Below are 25,201 nucleotides of genomic sequence, written 5' to 3' on the forward strand. Positions count from 1 at the left end.
AAACAAAGAAATCACTTTTCTGTTGAGGGTGAAATTCCCTTATGCTAGGGGCTTGCATGCTGTCAGTGGGAGGAGCTGCAGCTATCGGTGGGTGGGGCCAACTCCCTACTCTGGTCTTTCTGCCAAGTAGGCTGCCAGTTGAGGGGGCAGATCAGTTTTGCCAGAGATCTGAGCTGATCATTCGCAGAGAACTTTTGAAATAAGGCCAAGAGCAGTGTTGGAAACTCATATATATAAAGCTAGGCTCCAAATGGGTCCTTAAACCAAGGTTACAGACAACAAAAGGGAAAGTCTAGTTGCCATTTGGGGGCAAGGCAGCTCCAAAACCTTATTTTTCAAATGATGGAATGGCCGTGATTGATTTTCAGTGAAACATCTGGCTAGTTCAGATGACAGCCATGAGCTAGGTAAGAGCTTTGAGAACTTAAAGAAGAAAATACATTTTATCCAGGGATAGTCCACATATATACAGTGGTACCTCGGGTTACAGACGCTTCAGGTTACAGATGCTTCAGGTTACAGACTTTGCTAACCCAGAAATAGTACCTCGGGTTTAGAACTTTGCTTCGGGATGAGAAGAGAAATCGTGCAGTAGGAGGCCCCATTAGCTAAAGTGGTACCTCAGGTTAAGAACAGTTTCAGGTTAAGAACGGACCTCCAGAACAAATTAAGTTCTCAAACCCAGGTACCACTGTATTGGTCTATTCCTACCTCTTTTTCTTATGGGTGACACGGACCAGTCATAATGTAAGACTATTCTTCACAATGTGAGCAACGCAGTGGGGGGGTGGAGGGTTAGGTAAGTGGAGAAAAGTGACAACAATTAACTATAACCTTGTTCACTGCTCCTGCTCAGCCTGCAGAGAAAAAAGCAATTTGGTTTCTGAAATTCATTCTGGTTGTGCAGATAATCTATATAGAATTCTACAGGATGTGCCGTACTTTTCTGTGTATAAGACCAGTGTTGTTGTTTTTACTTTAAAATTATGTGAAGAACTGTGGAGCGTCTTATACACGGGGCAATCTCCCCCCTATTTTGTTAAATTGGAGTCCCTAAAAATAGGGGGCATCTTATACATGGGGGTGTCTTATACATGGAAAAATACAGTATATGAAAACGGTCAAGATCCAGTGATCCCCAGGCTTCTCCACCTGGTTGCAAGTGGCCAATAGCCAGATGCAAAATGCGCCTAGCACCTGGCTAATTTCGAACACTGAGTGGCAGGTACTTGTTTCTTCCTGGAATGTAATTTGAAAGTGGGACTACTGCTTATGGTGTGTGCACTCGTCCCAATTTTGCCTCTTTCAAGCAGATTTTGCAGAAGTGTAAAATTCAAACACTGCATTTCCACCCACAAGGAGAAATACGAATATCTTCCAGAAAAGTCTGCAGCCTCTCACAGCTATTTTCATTTTTAAGCACCAACATTGAAATATTTACATATGTTTTCTGTGCAATGTCTGATTTACTATATAATGTCAGGCTTGGCCCTCTAGTCACCAATAAACACTTAAAAAACAAAACAAAAAACACCTAGCAATCAGAATCTGTGTCACCAAAACGTCAATTCTGTGCACTGAACTTTAGTTTCAGTGCAAATATATCTCACTGGCTGTGTTAAGAGTTCGAATCCCCAAGTATCAATGCACACATGCAGGGTTAAAAGGATTAGATTATTTCTGTGGCATGTATTATTGGTCTAAGCAGTCCAATTCACAAGTGAGTTATGCTGATGTAGCCTGACTTTAAACCTATTTAGTCTCATTGATTCTAAAATCGATTTGACTGTGCTACGGCTAATCCAGTGGGTATTATTCCTTGCTCTTGCATAAACAGCATCCCAATATCAGAATCTGTGTTTAGCCATTTACAAAACACTTGTTTGTTTGTGTGTGTGTGTGTGTGTGTGTGTGCACACCCCGTAGTTTTCACTCCACAAGACGCACCTGACCATAAGACGCACCTAGTTTTTTTAGAAAGGGAAAACAAGAAAAAAAATTCTGAATCAATGCCACTGGCAGCAGCGGCAACAGAGGGAGGAGCAGCCTGCTTTTGGGCTGCTTGCCCCACCCCTCCGCCTCTGGCAGCGGCAGAGGGGGGAGCAGCCCGATTTCAGGCTGCTCGTCCCTCCGCCGTCACTGGGAGCCATGGCGCCAGCGGCAGAGGCATCCCTCCGCTCGAGGGATCCTGCTGTCGTCCATTGCCTTCACGCCATAAGACGCACAGACGGTTTCCCTCCATTTTTAGGAGGGAAAAGGTGCGTCTTGTGGAGCAAAAAATACTATACCCAGCCTAAGGATTTGATGTTTCTGCTCCTTACTGCGGTAAAAAGAAGAAGAATTGCATAACACCTATAAACTGCAGTCTCTGTCTTGACAAGTCAAGCGTCCAAACATTTTCCCCATGGAATATATTTTGAATGTCGCATACAAAAAGAAAAATCTTTAAAGTGGCCTATTTCCTTGCAATCGAAATGGCCTCAATTAAAAATCTGCCTTGGGTATCTTTATGTTCCGAACCAGGACACTGGATAGGCCAGAAGGTTTAGTGATGAGATACCCAAGAAAGTGCAAGTGCTGGTAGAATTAAAAAGGTGGAAGCTTTGGAGCTGTGCCTCTTAAGTAGGCCGGAGCATCTGGCACCATAGAAAAAGCAGGAGAAGGCAGTGTGTCACCCTCCCAGGTGATGAAGGATTCTGTTTCCAGCAGCCCCGGCCTGCATGGCCAGTGCCACAGGGAAGAGGAAATGGAGGAAGAGGATCTCGACAAGGTGTGGATCTGGGACTGGGACACACCGGGGCAAGCAGGTAGTGGGAAAGGAAGTACTCACGGGGTGAGAGAGGACGGCAAAGGGACGAAGGTCAATCCACAGGAACCAGAACAGCAGGACCCATCACCAGAACCAGCATGTCCCTCTCTCCCCAAACACGGTGGGGTCTCTGAGGCATAGGGAGCAGCAGGAGGAGTGAACCAGGGGGGCTGAGGCAGGCAAGGGCCCACAACCCAGATCTCTAGCTGGCCAGGTGGGGCTCGCTAGCTCTGGGAGGAGGTGTGCGATTCCTCAGCTGGAGGAGGCTCAGGACAGGTGGGGGTCACAAGCCTCATCAAGCCCAGATGCTGCAATTAGCATGCAAAGTGCAAAAGGGAAGCAGAGCTGAGCGGCTGGGTCTGCTGAACTGCCCATGTTGATGGATGGATGCCCTTGGCTTGGGTGCCCCTGGATCTCTATGAGCTCTATTTGACTCTGGACTGTATCCTGACTACTGGACCAAAGCTTGGCCTACTTGGATTGACCCTGGACTCTGAACTTTGGACTTACTGACTTGCTGCCAGGTAGTCTGAAGGTTGAGGGCAGCCAGTGTTCAGGGATGGTGGGTGGTGGAATCGGGAAGGTACCACATTGTCTACCTCTGATATAATAAGAAGAGAAGGACAACCTTGCTGAATCAGGTCAAAGGTTCATCTAGCGCAGCATCCTCCTGTCCCAACAAGGCTTGTAAGGTGTTCACTATTAGGGTAGGGCAGTATCCATGACCAGAACCTAGTGCTGGGGCTAGAGACAAAGGAGCTGAGCAAAAGAGGCTCTGGAGATAGCTGGGCAAAGGAGATCAGTAGGGTGCTATTACCCAAGAAGGAGCCCAGGAAAAGCCAAGAGGCGTGCATCCTCACTGCCTGCCAGCCCCTCACTTTCCTGGTCCCCTGCTGGGTGATTTAAGAGCTGGGTCTTCTCTGGCTTTTTCCTCCTCCTGAATGTCCACTTATTCTTGATGAGGCCTGTGGAGCTTTCTGGTGTCCAAAACAAGCACTCCTACATGAATTCTAGGCTTCCCACAGCAGTCATCACCATTCAGATCTAATGGGCAAAGGTGGTGGATTCCAGGGTATAGTCAGAGATGCTGTTGGGGGCTAGGTGTCAATGACACAAGTTATTCAGGCTGCCTTAAGACTTTAGCAGGTTATTCCAAGTCCTGAGCAGTACTGGGTGCCAAGCCTTCTTCCTCCAAGGAAGTCTCCCCAGGATCCTAGGTCTGGCAGGAGGACATCAGTCATCCCTGCTTTAGAAGTTTGCATCAATATCTAATGCTCAAGAGCAGGCATCCCCAAACTTCAGCCCTCCAGATGTTTTGGACTACAATTCCCATCATCCCTGACCACTGGTCCTCTTAGCTAGGGATCATGGGAGTTGTAGGCCAAAACATCTGGAGGGTCGCAGTTTGGGGATGCCTTCTCAAGAGGCGTCCTCTAAAATAGAACGGTTCCAAGTTGCTATCATGTCTTGTGGCCACCGATAAGACAAACTCGTGGAGGGCAGGGTCATTCTTTTTTCGGGGAAAACCCTGTTTCTGCAAACCAAAGTGCAGATCAGATCACCACTCCCTACAGAACAGGGAATGGTCCCTCAAACCAACCGCAAGTCAACCCACGTAGTACAAAATCAGAGCTGGCAGGTTAACAGGCTCGGCTCCAGTTAATACTCCAGTTAATACCAGTTAAATTAGAGGTTCTTAAGGTGATGGTCGGTAAGTGGCATACGGATGGTCTGAGGAAAGGTTGCAAAACTGGGTGCTGTACTTTTCTGCCCTTGACACCAGAAATAAGGCCAGATTCATTGACCTTGCATATAGCCTGTCTACCCTATTTGTCCGGGGAGGCCTAAGTGCATCAACTGCACCCTTTCCTGGGATATGGATAACCTTCACATTTAGACTACTGAAATGTGTTCTATGTGGGGCTTCCCTTATGGTTGGTCTGGAGGCTGTGTGGCAGGTGCAAAACTTCCGTGAGCCAGGTGGTGAGGTTTAATTCTTACCAAGTGTGTGTCATCACACCAATGCTAAGTGATATATGCACGGACTGCCTATTAACCACTAAAGCAGCTATAAGGTTTTCCTACCGTGTTTCTCATATTATAAGTCATGTCTTATAATCTTTTTTTCTCAAGAAAATAAGCCTATGGCTTATTTTCGGGGGTGTCTTATTATTTTTTTAAAAAATTACAGTATGGTACCTCCCCTGTCCGGCGCCCGGAACTGGCTGCTGCTGCGCTGCTGGGCGCGTTGTCGGCGCTTCAGCAGGGCATGCTGCTGGGTCCCGCCGGGTTGGGGTTTAACGCGGCACTCGCTGAGGCTCTTGCCGGATCCCGGCTCGGAGCAGCGCGCGCTGCGGCTCTTGCTGCGTCCCGCAGCGCCAGCGCCAAGCGCCAACCCAGCAGCGAGACTGGCGGGGACCTGCAGCGCGCGCGACAGGAAGAGGAGGGACCAGCGAGTGGCAGCCGCGGCGGCCAATGAAGGCTCGGCCGGGTGTTTTTTGTCGTTGTAGCTGCGTCCCGCTGCATCCCTCCTCTTCCTGTCGCGGCTCGGCGCCCGGAACTGGCGGCTGCTGCGCGCGTTGTCGGCGCTTCAGCAGGGCACACTGCTGGGTCCCACCGGGTCAGGGCTCCACGCGGCGCACGCTGAGGCTCTTGCCGGGTCGGGGCTCGGAGCAGCGCGCGCTGCGGCTCTTGCTGCGTCCCGCCGCCGGGTCAGCGCTTGGCACGGTGCATGCTGCTGGACATTTTGGAGGGGCAGCAGCAGCCGATTCCGGGCGCTTACAGGCATCTTCCTCTTCCATGGCGCCATCCAGACCTGCTCCCACCACTACGGCTTATTTTTGGGGTATGTCTTATATTTCTTCAACTCAGGAAAATCCTGCCATGGCTTATTTTGTAGGGATGACTTAAAATATGAGAAACACGGTACTTGCATACAAAAATAGAAGGGGAAGAAATGGAGGCAGTAAGAGATTTTACTTTCTTGGGTTCCATGATCACTGCAGATGGTGACAGCAGTCACGAAATTAAAAGAAGCCTGCTTCTTGGGAGAAAAGCAATGACAAACCTAGACAGCATCTTAAAAAGCAGAGACATCACCTTGCCGACAAAGGTCCGTATAGTTAAAGCTATAGTTTTCCGATTAGTGATGTATGGAAGCGAGACCTGGACCATAAAGAAGGCTGATCGCTGAAGAATTGATGCTTTTGAATTATGGTGCTGGAGGAGACTCTTGAGAGTTCCATGGACTGCAAGAAGATCAAACCTATCCATTCTGAAGGAAATCAGCCCTGAGTGCTCATTGGAAGGACAGATCCTGAAGCTGAGGCTCTAATACTCTGGCCACCTCATGAGAAGAGAAGACTCCCTGGAAAAAACCCTGATGTTGGGAAAGATTGAGGGCACTAGGAGAAGGGGACGACAGAGGACGAGATGGTTGGACAGTGTTCTCGAAGCTACCAACATGAGTCTGACCAAACTGCAGGAGGCAGTGGAATACAGGAGTGCCTGGCGTGCTCTGGTCCATGGGGTCACGTAGAGTCGGACACGACTAAACAACAACAACAACACTTGCTTACAAACCCCTAAACAACTCTGGACTAGGTTACCCATAGGACCCCCTTCCCATTTATTGCCCAGAAAGGGCATTAAGAATAACAAATGTTTTGTATTTTAAACAGCCCTGTGATCTTTGGATGAAGGGCAGTATAGCAATTTAGAAATTGAACCTAGTTAGTTTTGCCATGGCCTGACAACTATTCGGGTTGGTGGCAACACAGAGATGGACTTTTTCACCAGTCGCACTGCTGTTGTGTAACGCCCTCCCTACTGAAATAAAAGTTGCTCCATGAGTACTGGCATTCTGCCATCTCTTGAAGACACACCTGTTTAGACAATCGTTCCCTGATCTCCTGGCTTCAACCTTCTGTTTAAATTGTTCTTTTAACTGTTTTTAACCATTGGAGCTACATTTAACGAGCTTATTTACTATACGTTTTAATTGTAGATGTTTTGATGAAATCATTTTGCTATGTATTTTAATTATATTTTTATAATTGCTTTATACTTGCTAATTTGATGTTGGCTTTCACTTGTGTGTGAACCACCTTCGTGTTTCTTCTCGAAGTTAAAGGCAGGTATATAAATTATTATAACAATATTCATTTCCCCCAACTTAAACAGACTCTTCCGCTTTAGCCTGTTCATAGAGAGGTGGATCATAGAATTGGAAAGGACCTTGCAGATCATGTGGTCCAGGCATCCCCAACCTGCAGCCCTCCAGATGTTTTGGCCTACAACTCCCATGATCCCTAGCTAACAGGACTAGTGGTCAGGGATGATGGGAATTGTAGTCCAAAACATCTGGAGGGCTGAGGATGCCTGATGTAGTCCAAGCCTCTGCAATGCAAGAATATGCACCTGTCCTATATAGGAATTGAACCTGCAACTTTTGGCGTTATCAGCACCTCACTCTAAGCAACTGGAGCTATCCTAGTACCCATGAATTTCATAATACAGGTCTGCTTTTGAAAGCAGCACTGAAGAAGAAAAAAGTTGTGGTCCACAAATTCCTCCAGAGAATTGTCAAAAACCACCTTTGAGAACAACTTATTTAATATTTGACTTTTAGAAGACATCTGAAGGCAGTCCAATATAGAGGAGTTTTTAGTGTTTTAGGTTTTATTGTTTTTAATATTTTGATGGGAGCCACCCATAGTGGCTGGGGCAACCCAGTCAGATGGATGGCATATAAATAATAAATTTGTTGCTGTTGTTATAAAGCACATGTAATACATAATGCAGCACTACCATGGCCCAGTTTCCTCTGCTACATTGGCAATGCTGAGCAGAATGTCAAATCACACATCTGCAACCAATATAATGTTAGTGGCAGGGAGGAGATGTGTTTGCAGGGTGTGTGTGTGTGTGTATCATAATGCATTTAAGGCAGGCATGGCCAAACTTGGCCCTCCAGATGTTTTGGGACTACAACTCCCCTGAACCCTAGCTAACAGGACCAGTGGTCAGGGATGGTGGGAATTGTAGTCCAAAACATCTGGAGGGCCAAGTTTGGCCATGCCTGATTAAGGCAACCTGTAATTTGCCTTTGCGGTTTAGCCCTAAGAGATTGTTGCATCCGAAAACTCAAATGAGCTAGTCAAAATATTACCTAACAGCGTTACACCCTTAGAGAATTATGCAGCAATCTTTATGGCCCTATTACTTGTTTTCATGTTATGCTTGCCATTTCATCTGTTGTTATCACACAGAGAACTGAGCCATGTGACACAAGAGGCACATTACGGCACCACAAGAGAGAATCAGAAGCAGGACAGTAAGGAAGGGACAGGCCTGCAATCTGAACATTATGAAACTGGTTTCAGATAGTGAGTAGTAAATACAAGAAAATGTGATAAGTTTATTGAAATGGACCTGGGGATTATTCCAAAGGGTAAGAGCGTCACTATCCAATTGCTTGGCTCCTAATTGTGGGACTAGTTACATGATGTTTCAGAGTTAAGGAAACTTATGCACAGGTTTGCAACTGTGTGCACAATAAACTTGTCGCTATACCTGGACCCTCTCCAAAGTACATTCGTACCTTGGTTAACAAACGCCTTGCAAGTCGAACGTTTCGGCTCCCGAACGCCACAAACCCGGAAGTGAGTGTTCTGGTTTGCAAACGTTCTTTGGAACTCGGACGCCCGACGTGGTTTCCGATTGGCTGCAGGAGCTTTCTGCAGCCAATCAGAAGCCGCACCTTGGTTTCCGAACATTTTGGAAGTCGAACGGATTCTGTTCGATGTCCGAGGTACCACTGTACACTGTTTGTCGCATTTCTTTAGTGATTAGATGTACAATAAAAACAGGTGTGTAGCTATAAACAGAATGGGGGAGGAGCAGGGGTTGCCAAATAGTTTCTTGCTTAAGAAGGGAGTTTTATTTGCACAGTGAGGGAGGCGGTCCCAATTTCTGCCAACTCTGCCTCTCCCGGTTTCAAGCCTTCCCCCCTTGCCCATTCCAGAGAATCCTCTTGGAAATGCCTGTGGGTGCGGGGAGAAGAAACCAAGAAAAACCAACCTTGCAGGCTGCTAGGGGACAGCTCATATTCCTGCACTGCAGGGGGCTGGACTAGATGATCCACGGGGGTCCCCTCCAACTCTAGGATTCCCTGGATCCAATGTATCAAGGGGCTCTAAGCCTGCAGGCAGGCATTTTCATTTCCAATGTTCTTGCATGTGTAAAGGGAAACTTAGGGAGGCATGCCAACACCTGCAAATATCCCCTTGTCTCGGTGATGGCAGCAAAAATGGTTGCAGAATCTTAGCCCAGGGTGCATTTTGGAGACCAGGACACACAAAGCAGCTACCATATCACAGCAGTTTTGTCTGCGGTGCATAAATTGTTTTAAACTGTTCCCTGTCCTCGTCAGGCTTGATTGCGCAGGTGTTTTTCCTTGCAGATCTAGGGAGGTGCTTGTTTTCCTCGTCTCCAGGTACAGCTGGGAAAGAACCCTTGCAAGAAACCCTGGAGAACTGCTGCCAGTCAGTGTCCAGAATATGAAGCTGCATGGACTGGTTTAGGTTCCTTCAGATGGAGAAGCACCCTATGCAGAGAGCTGCTATTGGAAAACAATGTACAGTACAGAGAAATCCACATGTTAACTAGTCTTACAAACATCACATAATGCTCACTGTACACTTGTTAATGGACCAATCTTTAGTGTGGCAGCTCTTGTACTCAAACACCCTGCCCCTTGGCATTAGGCTGGCACCACCTCTGTATTCTTTTTGGTGCCTGCTAAATACTTTTTTTGTTCAGGTAGGCTTACCCAGACATGTGGAGCTGAGGTGTATTTTTGATCTGCAATTTTGGCTCTTAATGTATAATTTTAGCTGTTGGTTTTATTCATTTTGCTTTTTTATAACTTGTTCGTTTTTATTGGCAAGTTTAATGTTGTTGTTGTTTTTACATCTTTGTAATCTGCTTAGAGGTTTTATTTACAGCTGGCAAAATTTGTACAGTGGTACTTTGGTTCTCGGATGGCTTGGCTCCTGAACCAATCGGCTCCCGAACGCCACAAACCCAGAAATAAGTGTTCCGGTTTGCAAATCTTTTTTAGAAGCTGCTGCAGCCAACTGGAAGCCGCATCTTGGTTTTCGAACGGTTTTGTGAGTCGAACGGACTCCCGGTACGGATTAAGTTCAAGAACCAAGGTACCACTGTGTACCGCTTAACTAGTTCCATGGCTTGCTCCATAGCTTAGTTGGTAGAGCATGAGATTCTTAATCTCAGGGTCATGGGTTCGAGCCCCATGTTGGTTAAAAGATTCCTGCATTGCAGGGGGTTGGACTAGATGACCCTTGTGGTACCTTCCAACTCTATGATTCTATGAAATGCCACATGCCTTAGTCCCATTTATGTGATGGAACAGTGGGCACATGCCCCCTCATATCCACCATACAGGAGGAACTATCTAAAGGTAGGGAAGGTAGGGCTCATACTTTGCTTGCAAAGGGACCCATATTCAGTATCTGTCATCTCCAGTTAAAAGGATCTCAGACAGCAGATGATGGGAAAGTCCTCTGCTTAAGATCATAGACCAGGGGTCGGCAACCTAAGCGGCCCATGGGGGTCATTTAACCAGCCCATGGACCCTCGCCGCCTGCTTGGTCGGCTCCTGTGCACCGCGGGCACGGAGCAGAGTGGGGACCGCCTTCTGCAACACTGGCCGGCTTCCCATTGACTGCAGGAAGCTCCTGCAGCCAGGGCTGGTGCTAGGGCTTTTTGCGCCCTAGGCAAAATCACCTTCTGGCGCCCCCCCGCGCTCATGCGTCATGACGCACGCATAACGCCGTTGACGCCCCTCCATAGGTGGGAGGAGCGCAAGCCAAAAGGAGAGCTCAGCGCCCTCCTGCCTATGGAGGGGACGCTGTGAGCTCCTCAGCGGCGGCGGCAGTGAGCGACGGCAGCAGCAGCAGCGCCCATAGATGAAGGCTTCAGCTACGGGCACTGCCGCCACTGCCGCCACTACCGCCACCGCTTGCTCACTGTAGCCGCTGAGGAGCTCACAGCGTCCCCTCCATAGGCGGGAGGGGCGTGAGCGCGCACCGTGGGGCAGCGGCGGCGTGGTGGTTTTGCGGGGCAGGCTGGCCAGCGCCCTCTCCATTTTCGCACCCTAGGCAACTGCCTAGTTGGCCTAAATGGACTCACCGGCCCTGCCTGCAGCCAATGGGAAGCTGTGCACGCCTCCTCTGTGCCAGAAGGAGCACCAAAAATAGTGTTTGTGCATGCGTGTGCACACACACTCCGGCCTACGGTACCGTGAACTGGCCCAAGCCACAAAAACTTTGCCGACCCCTGTCCTAGACAGCCTGCACTGGTCAGAGCAGAGCAGATCAGACAATATAGACCAGTACGTACTGTGACCTAGTAGAAAGGAAGCTTCCTGTGTACCGAAAGAGGCACATGTTGTGGGAACTCCATAGGAGGACCATGTACGTAAGAGCTGATTCGTGCAACAGTTTTCCCACAAAAAGCAGGGATGGTGGTGGTCATGTGACCTGGGTCCTCCCCATATGCACCTCCACATGGTGCCAACACATTCTTCCAGCAAGCAAAAGGATCCAGTTACTTGCACTGTTAATTCACAAAAATTGTAGACCTTCAAAAGCTGCTGGGGAGAGCTGCCAAAGGAGGTTTAAAAATGGCTGGATTGATTCACAAACAAGGGATGGGCAAGGAATTCAGTTTGTTTCGCATTGCGAGCCTACCAAATTAACACTTCGCCAGAATATGAAAACCAAAATGCAGCCGTTTTTCCACATAGGAACTTTTCCGAATCGTGCAGTGCAATTTTTCCAAACAATGTGTCTATTAGGAACTGTGTATAAAAATTCACATACATTCAATTAGCTTCCACTAAGGAAATTGCTTGCTTGCAGAAATGTGTCTGTTAGGCACATCTCTATATTAGAATTGAGTACCAAAATGCAGATTATGTTTTTGTGAAGGCCTTCTTTTAAATGCAAACTGATATGGAAATGTGAAGAAATGAATCTAAGACTAAGGAAATAAGAAACTAAAACGTACAGAATCTGCCATCCCTACTCACAACATAATAATAATTTGCATAAAATAAACCAGTGTAACACCAGCCAGTTATAAGAAACAATGTTCCAAGAAAATATATCTTCCAGTTTCCCTATCCCAGCAAACAAGTGTATTTGCAACCGAGCTACTTTTTGTGAAAATAGGGAAGAAAGCAAATGCGTTGGTGGTGTTTTTTTAAAGACGAGGGGACTGGAGTTTATTAACTACCGGTAGATCCGATCCAATCCATATGCAGGGAAAAGGACAACTCTCTTTTTCAGACATGCTTAATTACAGTGAATGGAAAAAAGAGAGTCTATAGTGGCTTGATTCAGGCACACACAGCCTGAATTCTTACATGCTTAACTTGGGAGTAAAACTCCACTGAACTCCACGGGGCTTACTTCAAAGTAGACACACAATTTGGGCTTACTCAGAGTAGACCCACTGGAATTCAGGGGCCTGAGTAACTTAAGTACATTATCTCTTAGTTGGGTAAAATTCATAAAACAGCAATGAAACTGGGCTTTTTATGCAAGTTTACTGAAGCAGAAAAGAAAGGCATTTCATATGAAATGCTGTACAAGGGACGACTTCTAGACTAAAATTGCTGTAGAACTTCTACCTAAGCAGTGCTACCCATTACTATTCATTCTTTTATGTCCATGGGTCTAGTTCACTGGTCTTGCTGAGAAAATTAGAAGGGCTCTTTGAAAATTATACTTACCGGCCCCACAGTCAAATGCTTAAAGTGGTGGGCTGGACTCGAAAGGCACTGGCGAGCAAATACCTAAACCAGGACTGCTGGGCGCATTTTCAAAGTTGCACCAAGATGACGGCAGAGAGGAACAGCAAACTGCACGTATAAGCTATAAATTCACTGCTGCCGGACTCTGCGGGAAAGGAATCCTCTTGTAAACCCTGACCCTCCCATATCTTAAACATCCATCTGTGTTTTGTCCTGGGAGGGAGGAGATCTACCTCTTTTTGTTGACTTCAGGGTGAATTATTTGCATGTGTAACCTATAAAGTAGCCCAACTGGGCTGGAGACATAAGGAGGCAAGAGAAAACCCAACCTTTCTCCTGCACAGCCCCTTTGCAGAAGAATGGCACAATTACAGAACCACCTGCCCATGCCGCAGCAGAAACTACAGACCTGAAATTTAAGTTCTCCACGAGATGTTTCCTATTTAGATGTTAAGCTGCTCTCTCTGAAATTGGGTCTGCAATGTTTACAGCACCATCCAGTGCCCATCTACCTAGAACCCTAGTTCTGCTGAGCTCAGTAGGACTTAACTCTCAAGGAGGCGTATTGAAGATTTCAACCTCAGTAGCTGAACCAGATTAATCTATTCCAAGAGATGCCAGCCTGGACTTCATAGGCACCATTGGTGGCCTAGAACCCAGGAAGACTCCCAAGTTCTCCCAATCACTGCTCTCTTGGCCGTGAGTTCATGAGTGTGGCCATCCTTTTCTCCCTTGAAAAGTAGAGAGAGATGGAGGAAATTCCTCTTTCAGCTCTATGTGATTAATTATACTGTATCACCCTTTTATCCAGTTTCCTTGGAAAAGCAAAATTTTAAAAAAAATTCCTTCCAGTAGCACCTTAGAGACCAACTAAGTTTGTCATTGGTATGAGCTTTCGTGTGCATGCACACTTCTTCAGGGCTGCAGAGAACCCTATTATGAACCTCCTGCTAATTTAGCATTGCTCCTACACATATTCATGAATAAGGAACTCTCATCCTCACAGCTTCCAGTGCCCTGCCTCCATCCAACAGCAGACAAGAAATACCAGAGTTTTATGTGAGAAACGCTACAGCGGAATTGAAAACTGGTGTTCAGACCCGCCTGGTGTTGACCCAAGTCTACATAAAATGGTATTACTCATGGCTTAATGTTAACACAGAGCTGACGCAGGAGCAAACTTGCAAAACAAAAAAACAAGAATTTTAAAGCGTTTGCACAGTTTCACGATAAGCTTCCAATAAATTTGGATGCATTTCAGATGCAAAATGCAATTCCAAACACCTGCAAAAGCCCGTTCTGAGTCATTGTCTCTCTGGTGACAATGGAATCACCTGAGCTTTAAAAAGAAGTCTAGGACGCTTGGCCAAAAGTAGCTCAGATTCCATACAAAGAAGAGTCAAATCAAAGTGAGGCCTTTTAAATTACATTTTGCAATTAAAGCGCACTTGTACTCCGTTCTATACTAGTGGCAAAAGGCATCTTGGTGGCCACTGTGAAAACAGAACTCTGGACCTGATGGCCACTGGTGCGGTTCAGCAGGCTATTTCTTAGGTCTTTAATCAGAACACTGAAAATCTCACCCAATCCACTGAAAATCTTGCTCAGGTCCCCTCTGGAGCAGATAGCACAGCAACCCTCAGGATGCTGCAGATACCAAGCCCCACACTGGTGCAGAACGGAGCATGGGCTGTGTGGATAGAGAGGTGAGTCCTGTGCGTATCCGATGGGGTTGTACTACAAAGGAGCCTGGATTGAAATCCTTTGGTTTAACTTCCGCATGGGTCAGGCAGTCCGTATCTCTTGCTCACGAACAAATCACCTCCAAGGACACAAGGGCGAGGAGAAGGGAAGTAAAACAAGGGCTCCCGATTCGGTCTGTTTTAATAACCCTCCATAAAACACAGTAAACAGTCGTTTTGTTCTCGCTCTCCATGCAAGCAGTGTTGTGCGTCAACTGAAATGTGCTCAAATCATAACTGCTTCAAAAATGAATGATCGAGTGAAAGAGGGCATCAAGGACAACGTTTGAAAGAACAAGACAGAGAGAACCTGTTCTTCCACAATGTTAAGAAGGGCACAACAACCTGGCACAAACGGGTTTGCTGGCCAAAATCAATGAAGAAAGTGGGGAGGCCAACCCCCCTATAGCACCTGGCTTTACATCTAGCAGGTTTATGGTGGCATGAGGTTCCACTGGCCAAAATAGATCAGCGCTGTAGTGTGGAACCAGTCTGCCCTTGAGCCTCTTCAATGGTGAAAGAGAAAAGATGCTATCAGGTGTGGAGCACCAGTGAAAGGTTCACCAGAAGTTCAGGACTGTCACCAAAGGCTTTAAAACAAGCCTCTCCCACCTTCCTCCCCATTTCTACGCAAGCTGCTTAATTTTTAACAGGCAAGTAGGGAACCTCAGGCTTGTACAGGAATCCCACTTTCTGTCATGGGAAGAATCCATTCTAAGGCACCAACCCCTCTTGACTCAGGAGGAAACACTATTAAATTTAGTGGGAATTAATTCCACGTAAACATGCCTCAGTCAGGCGAGAAGGGAAAGGCACAAACTTTCCTACTAAAATGGCACTGTTCTGGTAAATAGTATTGTTTTGCAGAAAATCACCCTAGAGACATTCCATGGAAGGTATCTGTTAAAAGGATTTGCACCGACTTTACTCAAGGCACCTGCCTGAACATTTCGATCAATTGGCACACATTCTGATGAACCAACACCTTCAAGCTTTGCAAGCATCTCCATCCTTTAGTGGGTAAAATGATACCGCAAATGTAACAAGTCAACTCAGATTTCTAGAGAGGGACAGAGGCCCAACCTCCCTCTCACATTACTTGTTGTTTTGTCTATTGGTGGTTTTACATATGTTAAAAGAGCATTGGGGTTGCCCTGCTAAACCTCTCCAGTGCCGCCCTCTGAATTTCCTAGTCTGTTTTATTCCAGTCATAGAAGGTTAAAATGTGGAGATGCTACAGCCAAAGCTAACCCAGTTCCATAAGGCTGTAGCAGTTATGGACTTGTAAAGTGTGTTCCTTAGTTTTTAGAACAAACCTTGCTCCCACTTAAAACCTTTAATGAGCAGCTGGTAGACTTGAAAGCAATGCCGCACAACTCAAGCCACTTTGTCACCATTAATATTGATTCATGGGGAAAATGTATTTACTATCTTCCCACCAGAAAAAGGGCACAAGCTATTTTAAAAGTACAAGCTTTTATACAAAGATAGAGATCTGAGAAGCAGAGAAGGCACATGATTTTCCTGGAGAAGAGATAATCATAAGAGGGAATATGATAGCCCACATCAATTGAAGGGCAATCACATAGATCAGTGGTTCCCAATTGATGGTCTGGGGGGGGGGGCTCACCTATGGGTCAGTGGTACCATTCACGTAACAAAAACTACCATAGAGATACCAAAAGTTTCAAAAGTAGGGGATCCATAGAACTTAGCTGATGGGGAACCAGAGCAGTCTTCCCCAATGAGGTGTCCTCCAGATGGTTTGGACTACAACTCCCATCATTCCTGACTGCTGGCCACGTTGGCTGGGGCTGATGGGAGTCGTAGTCCAAGACACCTGCAGGTTGCAAAAGGCTGCTCCAGAGGGCAGGATCCATATCAATGGATCCCAGTTACAAGAAAGGAGATTTTGACTAAACATTAGGAAGGCATGCCTGGCGCTATAAAGCTCAGAGGCACAGACGGCTTTGGAAGGTGGTGGACTCGCTCCTTTGTTAGACTGAAACATGAAAACTAAATTCAGGTTGCATATTCCAGACTGACAGCAACAAAGCCGATGGGATTTGCACCGATACAAGATGCTTGATGAAAGCCAAATCTGCCAAAAGTCCTACAGACAGCAAAGAGAAAATTTCAGAAACAGACTGGAAAGAGAAGTTGCTGAATTGCAACTCATTACCAAGCTTAAAACCATGGAGAGATCTGGTATGAACAGAGACATAGGATTCTTATCCCATTATACATGATCAAGCTTTCTTTAGCACCTCAGCCCTTGCTTTTTCCTGCAAGACCAATTGCAGTCATTAACAGTCATCAACAGGTTTACCACTCCTATCAGCCCATCACCCATTCCCATCACCCCCACACACACACACACACTCTGACTATACATAAGGGTCTGGTGACTTCTGTTTCAGTGTATCTGAAGAAGTGTGCATGCACACGAAAGCTCATACCTATGACAAACTTAGTTGGTCTCTAAGGTGCTACTGGAAGGATTTTTTATTTTTATTGTGAGACACTACTATATACACCTAATTGCCTCTGAATAATGGTTTTGACCTGAAAAGCACCGGGCTGATGCCTTTAATCTGAAGAAACCATTTCCCACCACTCTCTTCTCTCTATATTCCTCTGCTCATTGGCACTGCACTCTACTTTAAGAATATGAGAGCTATGCTGGATCAGGCCAGAGGCCCATCTAGTCCAGCATCCTGTTCTCACAGTGGTCAAAAAGATGCCTATAAGAAGTTCATGTGAGTACCACCACGGTCACCCCATGTGCTATTTCCAGAAATACAGGGCAGTGTTAGAAACTCAGATATATAAACCAAGCACCAAGTGGCTCCTTAAACCAGGGTTACGGTCGCCAAAATGGAAGGTCCAGTTGCCGTTTTGGGGCCAGACGGCTCGAAAGTTGTATTTTTCAATACAACTTTTTGGCTCCTGAAATTCATTCTGATTGTGCAGATGGATAGATTTCTACAGGATGTGGCATTAATGTGTGAAAACAACCAAGATCCAAGGATCCCTAGGCATGCACCTCCAGATGGTGCAGACGTCATGTGGTTGATAGCCAGGTGCAAAATGCGCCTGGCATCTGACAAATTTCGAACGCTGATACAGAGACATACTCTCTTCAACAGTGGCCAGTAGATCATATAATAGCCTTCAAATTCCTCCATGAATTGGTCCAGATCCCTTTAAAGCACTCCAAAGTGCTGGTCATCACTACGTCTATAAGCAGTGAATTCCACAATTTAACTGTCCCTCCTTTTGTCTCTCCTGAACCTTCCAACATTCAGCTTGGATGTGCCCAAGTTCCAATTTTATAAGAAAGTTAGAAGGTGCCTAGTGCCTTTTGTGCTTCAGTATCCAGACCCAAAGTGGAAATCATTCTGCAGAAGGCATATCAAGGAATAGCGAGCTGCTGCTTCACGACATGAAATTGCTGCAATTTTAAATACCTATTTTGAAGGTCTGATTCATCCCTGTGCCTGATCATGTTCTCCAAACCCTCCTCCACACACACAAAATCATATTGTGCGCCACAGATATCCAGACGATTTTCTGTGATTATTTTTTTTTTAAAAGAAGTGTTCGCAGTCACTTGGGTTGCCTAATTAATAGTGTTTTTGGTAATTATGCAAAATGGGAGCAATCTGCCATAAAAAGAGATGGGGGGGGGAGAAAACATAACAGAAGAGGCAGCCTTTGCTTTTAGGGGAAGAAGATTTCAAACAAGGAACTTGTGGATCCAGAACCTCACCCGGGAAGCTTGCACAACAAGAGGATGTGCTGAAACTTTTATCATTTTGGTACGAAGATCAGCTTCTGCATTAAAAGGCCCCACTAAGGCAAGTTCCAGATTTTTTGACGCATCTGTATTTATATAATTTCATTTATATAAATACTTGCTGCATTTACACCCCACCAATCTGGCAAAGCACTCGAGTCAGTTTAACGTTTAAAACAATAGCTTGCAATCTAAGAAGCATGATGCAAACAGGAACAGAGCAGAGAGGCAAAGGGGGAAATGTCTAGAGAGCAAGAAATAAACAAATTTGCCACATGTACTATAGTCAGTCCCCAAAGTATTCTACCTATATCCTCATCAGCCACCAGGGGGAGCTTCCTGAGCCATGAATACAAGAGAGGGGGTGGCGTACTGTACATGTAAACCTAACAGTTTTGTATAAAACAAGAATATATTATTCACTCATTTTGCAGTAGTTTTCTCATTTCATCATCATCATCATCATCATCATCATCATCATCATCATCATTTGTACCCTGCCCATCTGACTGGGTTGCCCCTGGCCACTCTGGGCAGCTTCCAACAGAACATGCAAAAACACAACAGAAAATCACGCATTAATGGACTGCCTTCAGGTGTCTATGGAAGGTTGTATAATTATTTATCTCTTTGACATCTGACGGGAGGGTGTTTCACAGGGTGAGTGCCACCACCGAGAAGGCCCTCTGCCTGGTTCCCTGCAACCTCACTTCTCGCAATGAGGGAACCGCCAGAAGGCTCTTGGAGCTAGACCTTGGTGTCTGGGCTGAACGATGGGGGTGGAGATCTGTTAGGGTGCTGTTATTGGTATTGTTTTCTGTACATAATTTCTATTATGTATGAGGTTGAATCCTGACAAAACAGAAGTACTATTTGTGGGGGACAGGAGGCGGGCAAGTGTGGAGGACGCTCTGGTCCTGAATGGGGTAACTGTGCCCCTGAAGGACCAGGTGCGCAGCCTGGGAGTCATTTTGGACTCACAGCTGTCCATGGAGGTGCAGGTTAATTCTGTATCCAGGGCAGCTGTTTATCAGCTCCATCTGGTACGCAGGCTGAGTCCCTACCTGCCCGCGGATTGTCTCGCCAGAGTGGTGCATGCTCTAGTTATCTCTCGCTTGGACTACTGCAATGCGCTCTATGTGGGACTACCTTTGAAGGTGACCCGGAAACTACAACTAACCCAGAATGCGGCAGCTAGACTGGTGACTGGGAGCAGCCGCCAAGACCACAAAACACCGGTCTTGAAAGACCTACATTGGCTCCCAGTACGTTTCTGAGCACAATTCAAAGTGTTGGTGCTGACCTTTAAAGCCCTAAACGGCCTCCGTCCAGTATACCTGAAGGAGCACCTCCACCTCCATCATTCTGCCCGGACACAGAGGTCCAGTACCGAGGGCCTTCTGGCAGTTCCCTCACTGCGAGAAGCCAAGTTACAGGGAACCAGGCAGAGGGCCTTCTTGGTAGCGGCACCTGCCCTGTGGAACGCCCTCCCACCAGATGTCAAAGAGAAAAACAACTACCAGACTTTTAGAGGACATCTGAAGGCAGCCCTGTTTAGGGAAGCTTTTAATGTTTAATAAATTATTGTATTTTAATACTTCTGTTGGAAGCCGCCCAGAGTGGCTAGGGAAACCCAGCCAGATGGGCAGGGAATAAATTTATTATTATTATTATTATTATTATTATTATTATTATTATTATTATTATTAAATTTTCTGTTTTACAATTAAACTTAATCAGTGACTTCCCTTCTTCTCTTTCCCTGGTTCATTTTACATATCATAAATCCCTGCATATTTTACAAAAAATATACCATTCAGTGTTCCATTATTGCATCCATAAAAACTTATTTACACCGTTGAATTTATCTTAATACTGCCAACGTTTTCAGCTGTACGCAATTATTTCCCATATATTCAATCTTCTCTACACATATGTTCTTCTTGTTCTCTTATTCTATATGTTAAGTCTGCAAGCTGAGCATGTTGGTATTGCTGTTGTCCATTACTTTGGGCAACCTTGGTCTTTAGAGCAGTGTAAATATATTAACACACACTGCCTGAAAACATCACTGGTATTCCATCCAAAACACAAAAAACTAGCTCCTTCCACCATCAACATCACATTATTCAACACCAAATAGGACTAACAAAGAATTAAGAGAGTTTGAAATGGCAGTGATGTTGATTCTGAAATAGTTCGCATATATTATTTTAGTAAAATACTAACAACCCCATAAAAGTAATTCCGTAACTACTATCCTCATATTGCACAGAGGGGAGTAGGATTAAGACAATGGGTTTTGGTGACATGAACAAGTCTATGCACCCCTCAATTTGTGCATTCTCCTTCCTCCCCTGCTCATTAAGAATCTGAACCTTTCACTTCTGTTTTTGATAAACTACGGCTTGATGTTACATCCAGACCCTAAACACTTTTTAATCTTATTCATGCTTCATGAAACTCGCCAGATACATAAACCGTGGTTTGAAGTCTGCTTCTTTCAGACAAACTACAGTTAAGATTAACTGCAGTTTGTTGGGTTTGCCTGACACTGCAAACTGTGGTTAATCCAAAACAGGAGCAAAAGCATTTGAAATACTCCTCAAAGCTGTGTCAGGGGAGGAAAGAGAGTGCACAAGCCCGTGGGGAGGCTAGGTTCAGTTATGATAAACCATGGTTTATTGTGACATGCAAACACAGCTTCAGAATTTCTGAAAGTCACATGAATCAAAGAGGTTTGAACAGGAGCTTCCTTGTTCACAGTTTCTATACTTAGCTACTACTTTACACAAGTTACTGTAGTTCATGAATCCTCCACTCTCCCCACGCCCCCCATTATCGTTATAATAAATATGCATATTACCCAAACCTCAATATAGGTGCCCTTTTAAGAAATGAAAGGAAGTAGGATACAAATGATTGGCAAATTGGTTGGTTTTTTATTATTATTTTAACACCAAGAAAACTCACACCCCATCATCGTAACAGCACAGGATATAAACCCAAGCAAATTGCAAACCAATCGAATTGCATTGAAGGGCATAAATTAAAGGAAGCAGATACACGTTCTTTTCCCAGTTTACTCCTAGTTCCTGTCCTTTTCTAAAAGTTAATACTGCAGCACAAAAGAGGCAATTGCCCCAGTAATTTAGATTCTCCTGTCACAGGAGCAATAAAAAAAGAGGAATATACATACCTGGCTCCAAAGATGTCCTTTTTGGCTAGCTCTATTCCAGCTACAACTTTAACTCTAAGGATACGAGACTCCTCCTGTTAGAAAACGAAAAGAGCAAGGTCTTAAAATAGGCTTGTTAAAGTTTGCAAATAGAAATGCGAGAAGCGTTTAAGTGGAATAAGATTAAATCTCCATTAAAGCTCTTATAACCCAAAAGACACATTTGTGGGGGGGGGAGTACAATTAGAAGGGAGTTTTCAGTTCCAGACATCAATTCCCGACTCCAGGAACTACCAGGTCTACCCACCAGAGGAGAAGAAATGATACAAACAAATCAAGCTGGGATGCTAAACACCACAAAGCAGAACCTTCTTTGACCATGCTAAAGGTAAAGGGACCCCTGACTGTTAGGTCCAGTTGTGACCGACTCTGGGGTTGCGGCGCTCATCTCACTTTACTGGCCGAGGAAGCCGGCGTACAGCTTCCAGGTCATGTGGCCAGCATGACAAAGCCGCTTCTGGCGAACCAGAGCAGCGCACAGAAACGCCGTTTACCTTCCCGCTGGAGCGGTACCTATTTTTCTACTTGCGCTTTGACGTGCTTTGGAACTGCTAGGTTGGCAGGAGCTGGGACCGAGCAACGGGCGCTCACCCCGTCGCCGGGATTCGAACCGCCAACCTTCTGATCGGCAAGCCCTAGGCTCTGTGATTTAAACCACAGTGCCACCCGAGTTCCCACATTTTTTTGACCATGGTAGCGGATCCCCTATCACTGCTACTAACTATATGGCTCCAAGATCTGCCTCCAGGGCCAGCTCACTCATGCGGCAAAGTGAGGTGATGGCCTCGAGTGGCAGGGTCCACCGGGACAACATATCCAGAAGTCTATCTTTCTTTCTCCCCTTGTTCCTGATGCAAATCTTCCCTAGCAGGGAGGGGGGTGTCCTTTTGGGATCTGCCTCAAGTTCCAAAATGTCTTGGGCTGGCCCTGTCTAGGTCAATAAAGTGTTGCTGATATTGGACACCATGCTCTCCTTCAACACTTTTTTTGTTTGTTTGTTTGCTGGCCATTTGCCCCTCGAGTGCTTTTCTGATCACCCTGCAATCCCAAGTAATAACTGCCTCCTCCAGCTATGGAGGGAAGGACTTCGAATGAAAAAAAAAAGGATGAAAGATCAAGAAAGAGCAACAATGTCATAGGGAGACACATCATATGCTTACCTTCCAAGTCCCGGACTGCAGAATCCGGGACCGGCAGCCGTGTGACACCGGAAGTTGCGTCGACGTAACTTCCGGTGTCGCCTTGCCCTTCTATGGGCACCAAAAATGGCCGCCGCCGGCTTCGAAAGTCGCTTGTACGCATGTCAGGAAGTGCATCGACGCAACTACCGGTGTCGCTCCGCCCATCTATGGGCACCAAAAATGGCCGTCGCCGACACCGGAAGTTGCGTCTATGCGCTTCCGGACATACGTAGATGCGAATTTTGAAGCCAGCGGCGGCCATTTTTGGTGCCCATAGAAGGGCAAATCGGAAAGAAAAAAATGGCCGCCGGCAGGAGAAAACAACGGAGAAAAACGGGAGACGAAGTGATACGGGGGACCACTGGGAAAAGGTAAGTAAAGACGGGGGTTTCCCGGGGAAAACGGGGTACTTGGCAGCTATGCATATGTGACCGTTCTGTGATGACTCCATTTCTGGATACCAAACTGAGGCAACTCAGTTTATATGAAGTCTATTTGCAACTCAGTTTACACGCAAACTATTTGCATGCAAATGCACATATGTGTGGTGCCAGGAATCTGAAAACAGCAAGTCCTCCTAGCTTGTGAGGAGATGCTTCCCATACAAGCTCCAAGGAGGGTCTACTCGCAAGCCACTAGGACTCTCCAGGGTGCTCCCCATTTTACACAATTTCACGTATGCGCACGGGGGCTGGACCACAAACATTTCAAAAGTAGGGGGTCCATCGCTTGGCTTTTGAAAAACAGGGGTTCCCACAGTCCTTTGCTAATTGGGAACCACTGGTTTAAACAATTGGTAAATCAGAAACCATTGCAGATCTGTCGGAAATCACAGGAGAACTGGGTGGCTGGCCTCATTTCAAGGCAGATCATTGGTGCATTAGGCCAGTGTTGTGCGCACTGTCCGGCAGCAGCTCTCCAGGGGTCATTCTTAGCCTTACTGAAAATGCTAGGGACTAAGCCTGGCATTTTCTGCACACAAAGCAGATGGCTCTACCCACTGAGCTACACAGCCTTTCCCCCAGTTACTCTTGAGATCTATCAGTAGTTCTTTTGCTCAGCCATACACATCCCTTGTGTGAGCTCACATCCGACCACTATTTCCCAACTGCCTCACAATCCATTCCCCTTTATAGCGCTGTGTATTCATTAAGACTGTAAGCCTGAGGGGAGGTGACGGTCTTCTTTGTAGTGATTTGGCTGAAGAACAAGAATAAAATAACAAATTAATTTTTAGCCCAGCTGATTTGCCCCTTACAGCCAATGCCCTGATAAGGGGCAGCATCTCTGCTCAAAACCATCAAAACTTCTGGGAATGTTAACTAAAAGGGAAGTATAAAAACCCTTACAAATAATTAAGTCCAGAGTGACTTAATCTCTCCTAACCACAAGCTCTTTATGTGCAATATTTACAATAAAAAAAACCCGTTCTGAATTCTAAAGTAGCTAATACATCAAGAGAGAGTATCAGTTTCACTTTGCAGACAAGGTGAGGAATACAGAAAGAGATTAATTACAGGAACCCAAACCACAAAAGGCCTTAGACATGCACACCGGTTTTCGGCTGCAGTCAAAAATTATTTGACCTAATTCCGAGCAGAGAAATGCTTCTACCTCTGCATTTTAGGAAGGCCACGGAAAATTATACGTCTGCATCACCCCATAACAGGCCTGGGTCTTCTAAAGAGAACAGCCTCTTTGTAATGAGCCAAACCCGTTGATTATTTCCATTGCTCCAAGATGGGTGTGGGTCTTGGAAAATCGAAGACGTTCTCTATGTATAATGAAAAGACAGGGTCATTGTTTCAGATTAAATTACATGGGGTGGGGGAGAAGCACAGCATTTTGGACATGAGGCACTCAAGGATAACTCAGTGGGTAGAGCATAAGACTCTTAATCTCAGGACCGTGGGTTCGAGCCCCATGTTGGGTGAAAGATTCCGGCATTGCAGAGGGCTGGACTAGATTACTCTTGTGGTCCCTTAGAACTCTGTCATTCTATTATTATTGCATGGATCCCTCATAAAAAAACAACACAGAATTTCAAACACTTTTGTACAGGGTGGAATGTAAAAAATAATGTTTTCTCTGCTGACTTGGAGAGCATTTTGTGCAGGTATATTTAGACGCATTGAATGGAATGAAAGTTTGAGTCGTGGTGGAGGGGAGGGCATGTGTACAAATCCACAAGGGCTTTGTCACCATTTTGTTAACGTTTTAATATTGTTTTATAGATATGAATGCTGTCGTACTTTGCTAATCCTATATTATGATTTTTGGTGCAACTGTGATGCTTAGCTTATTTTTTAGGCGTTTTGTTAATAGTGTTACATAGATGGTAATGGTTTTATTTGCGAGATTGTTTTACTGATGATTTGCTAAGTATTCTGTATGATTTATGCTGTATTTGTGATGTTCCATTGTGTTATTTTTTATCTTTTGTTTGTAAGCCGCTTTGGGATTTATTTGAATAAGAAGCGGCACAGAAATAGAATCAATCAATCTACTCATTGCCAGAGTGGATAAGAGTGTTGGACATGGGAGACCAGGGTTCAAATCCACACTCAGCCACGAAGTTCGCTGGGTGACCT

The 25,201-nt window shown here is 45.7% G+C and overlaps 1 protein-coding gene across 3 annotated transcripts in view; it reads right to left on the bottom strand.

Annotated features, from left to right (window-relative positions):
* NEDD4L (NEDD4 like E3 ubiquitin protein ligase) overlaps nt 1-25,201 on the bottom strand; it is a 259,415-nt gene that overhangs the window by 153,127 nt on the left and 81,087 nt on the right. For all 3 annotated transcript variants that reach the window (XM_035101003.2, XM_035101002.2, XM_060280348.1), the window contains exon 2: nt 21,391-21,464. In XM_035101003.2, coding sequence (XP_034956894.1) covers nt 21,391-21,464 — 74 coding nt within the window. The remainder of the gene's footprint in view (nt 1-21,390; nt 21,465-25,201) is intronic.

Source organism: Zootoca vivipara, chromosome 11 (assembly GCF_963506605.1).
Source record: "Zootoca vivipara chromosome 11, rZooViv1.1, whole genome shotgun sequence".
Taxonomy (NCBI): Eukaryota; Metazoa; Chordata; class Lepidosauria; order Squamata; family Lacertidae; genus Zootoca; species Zootoca vivipara.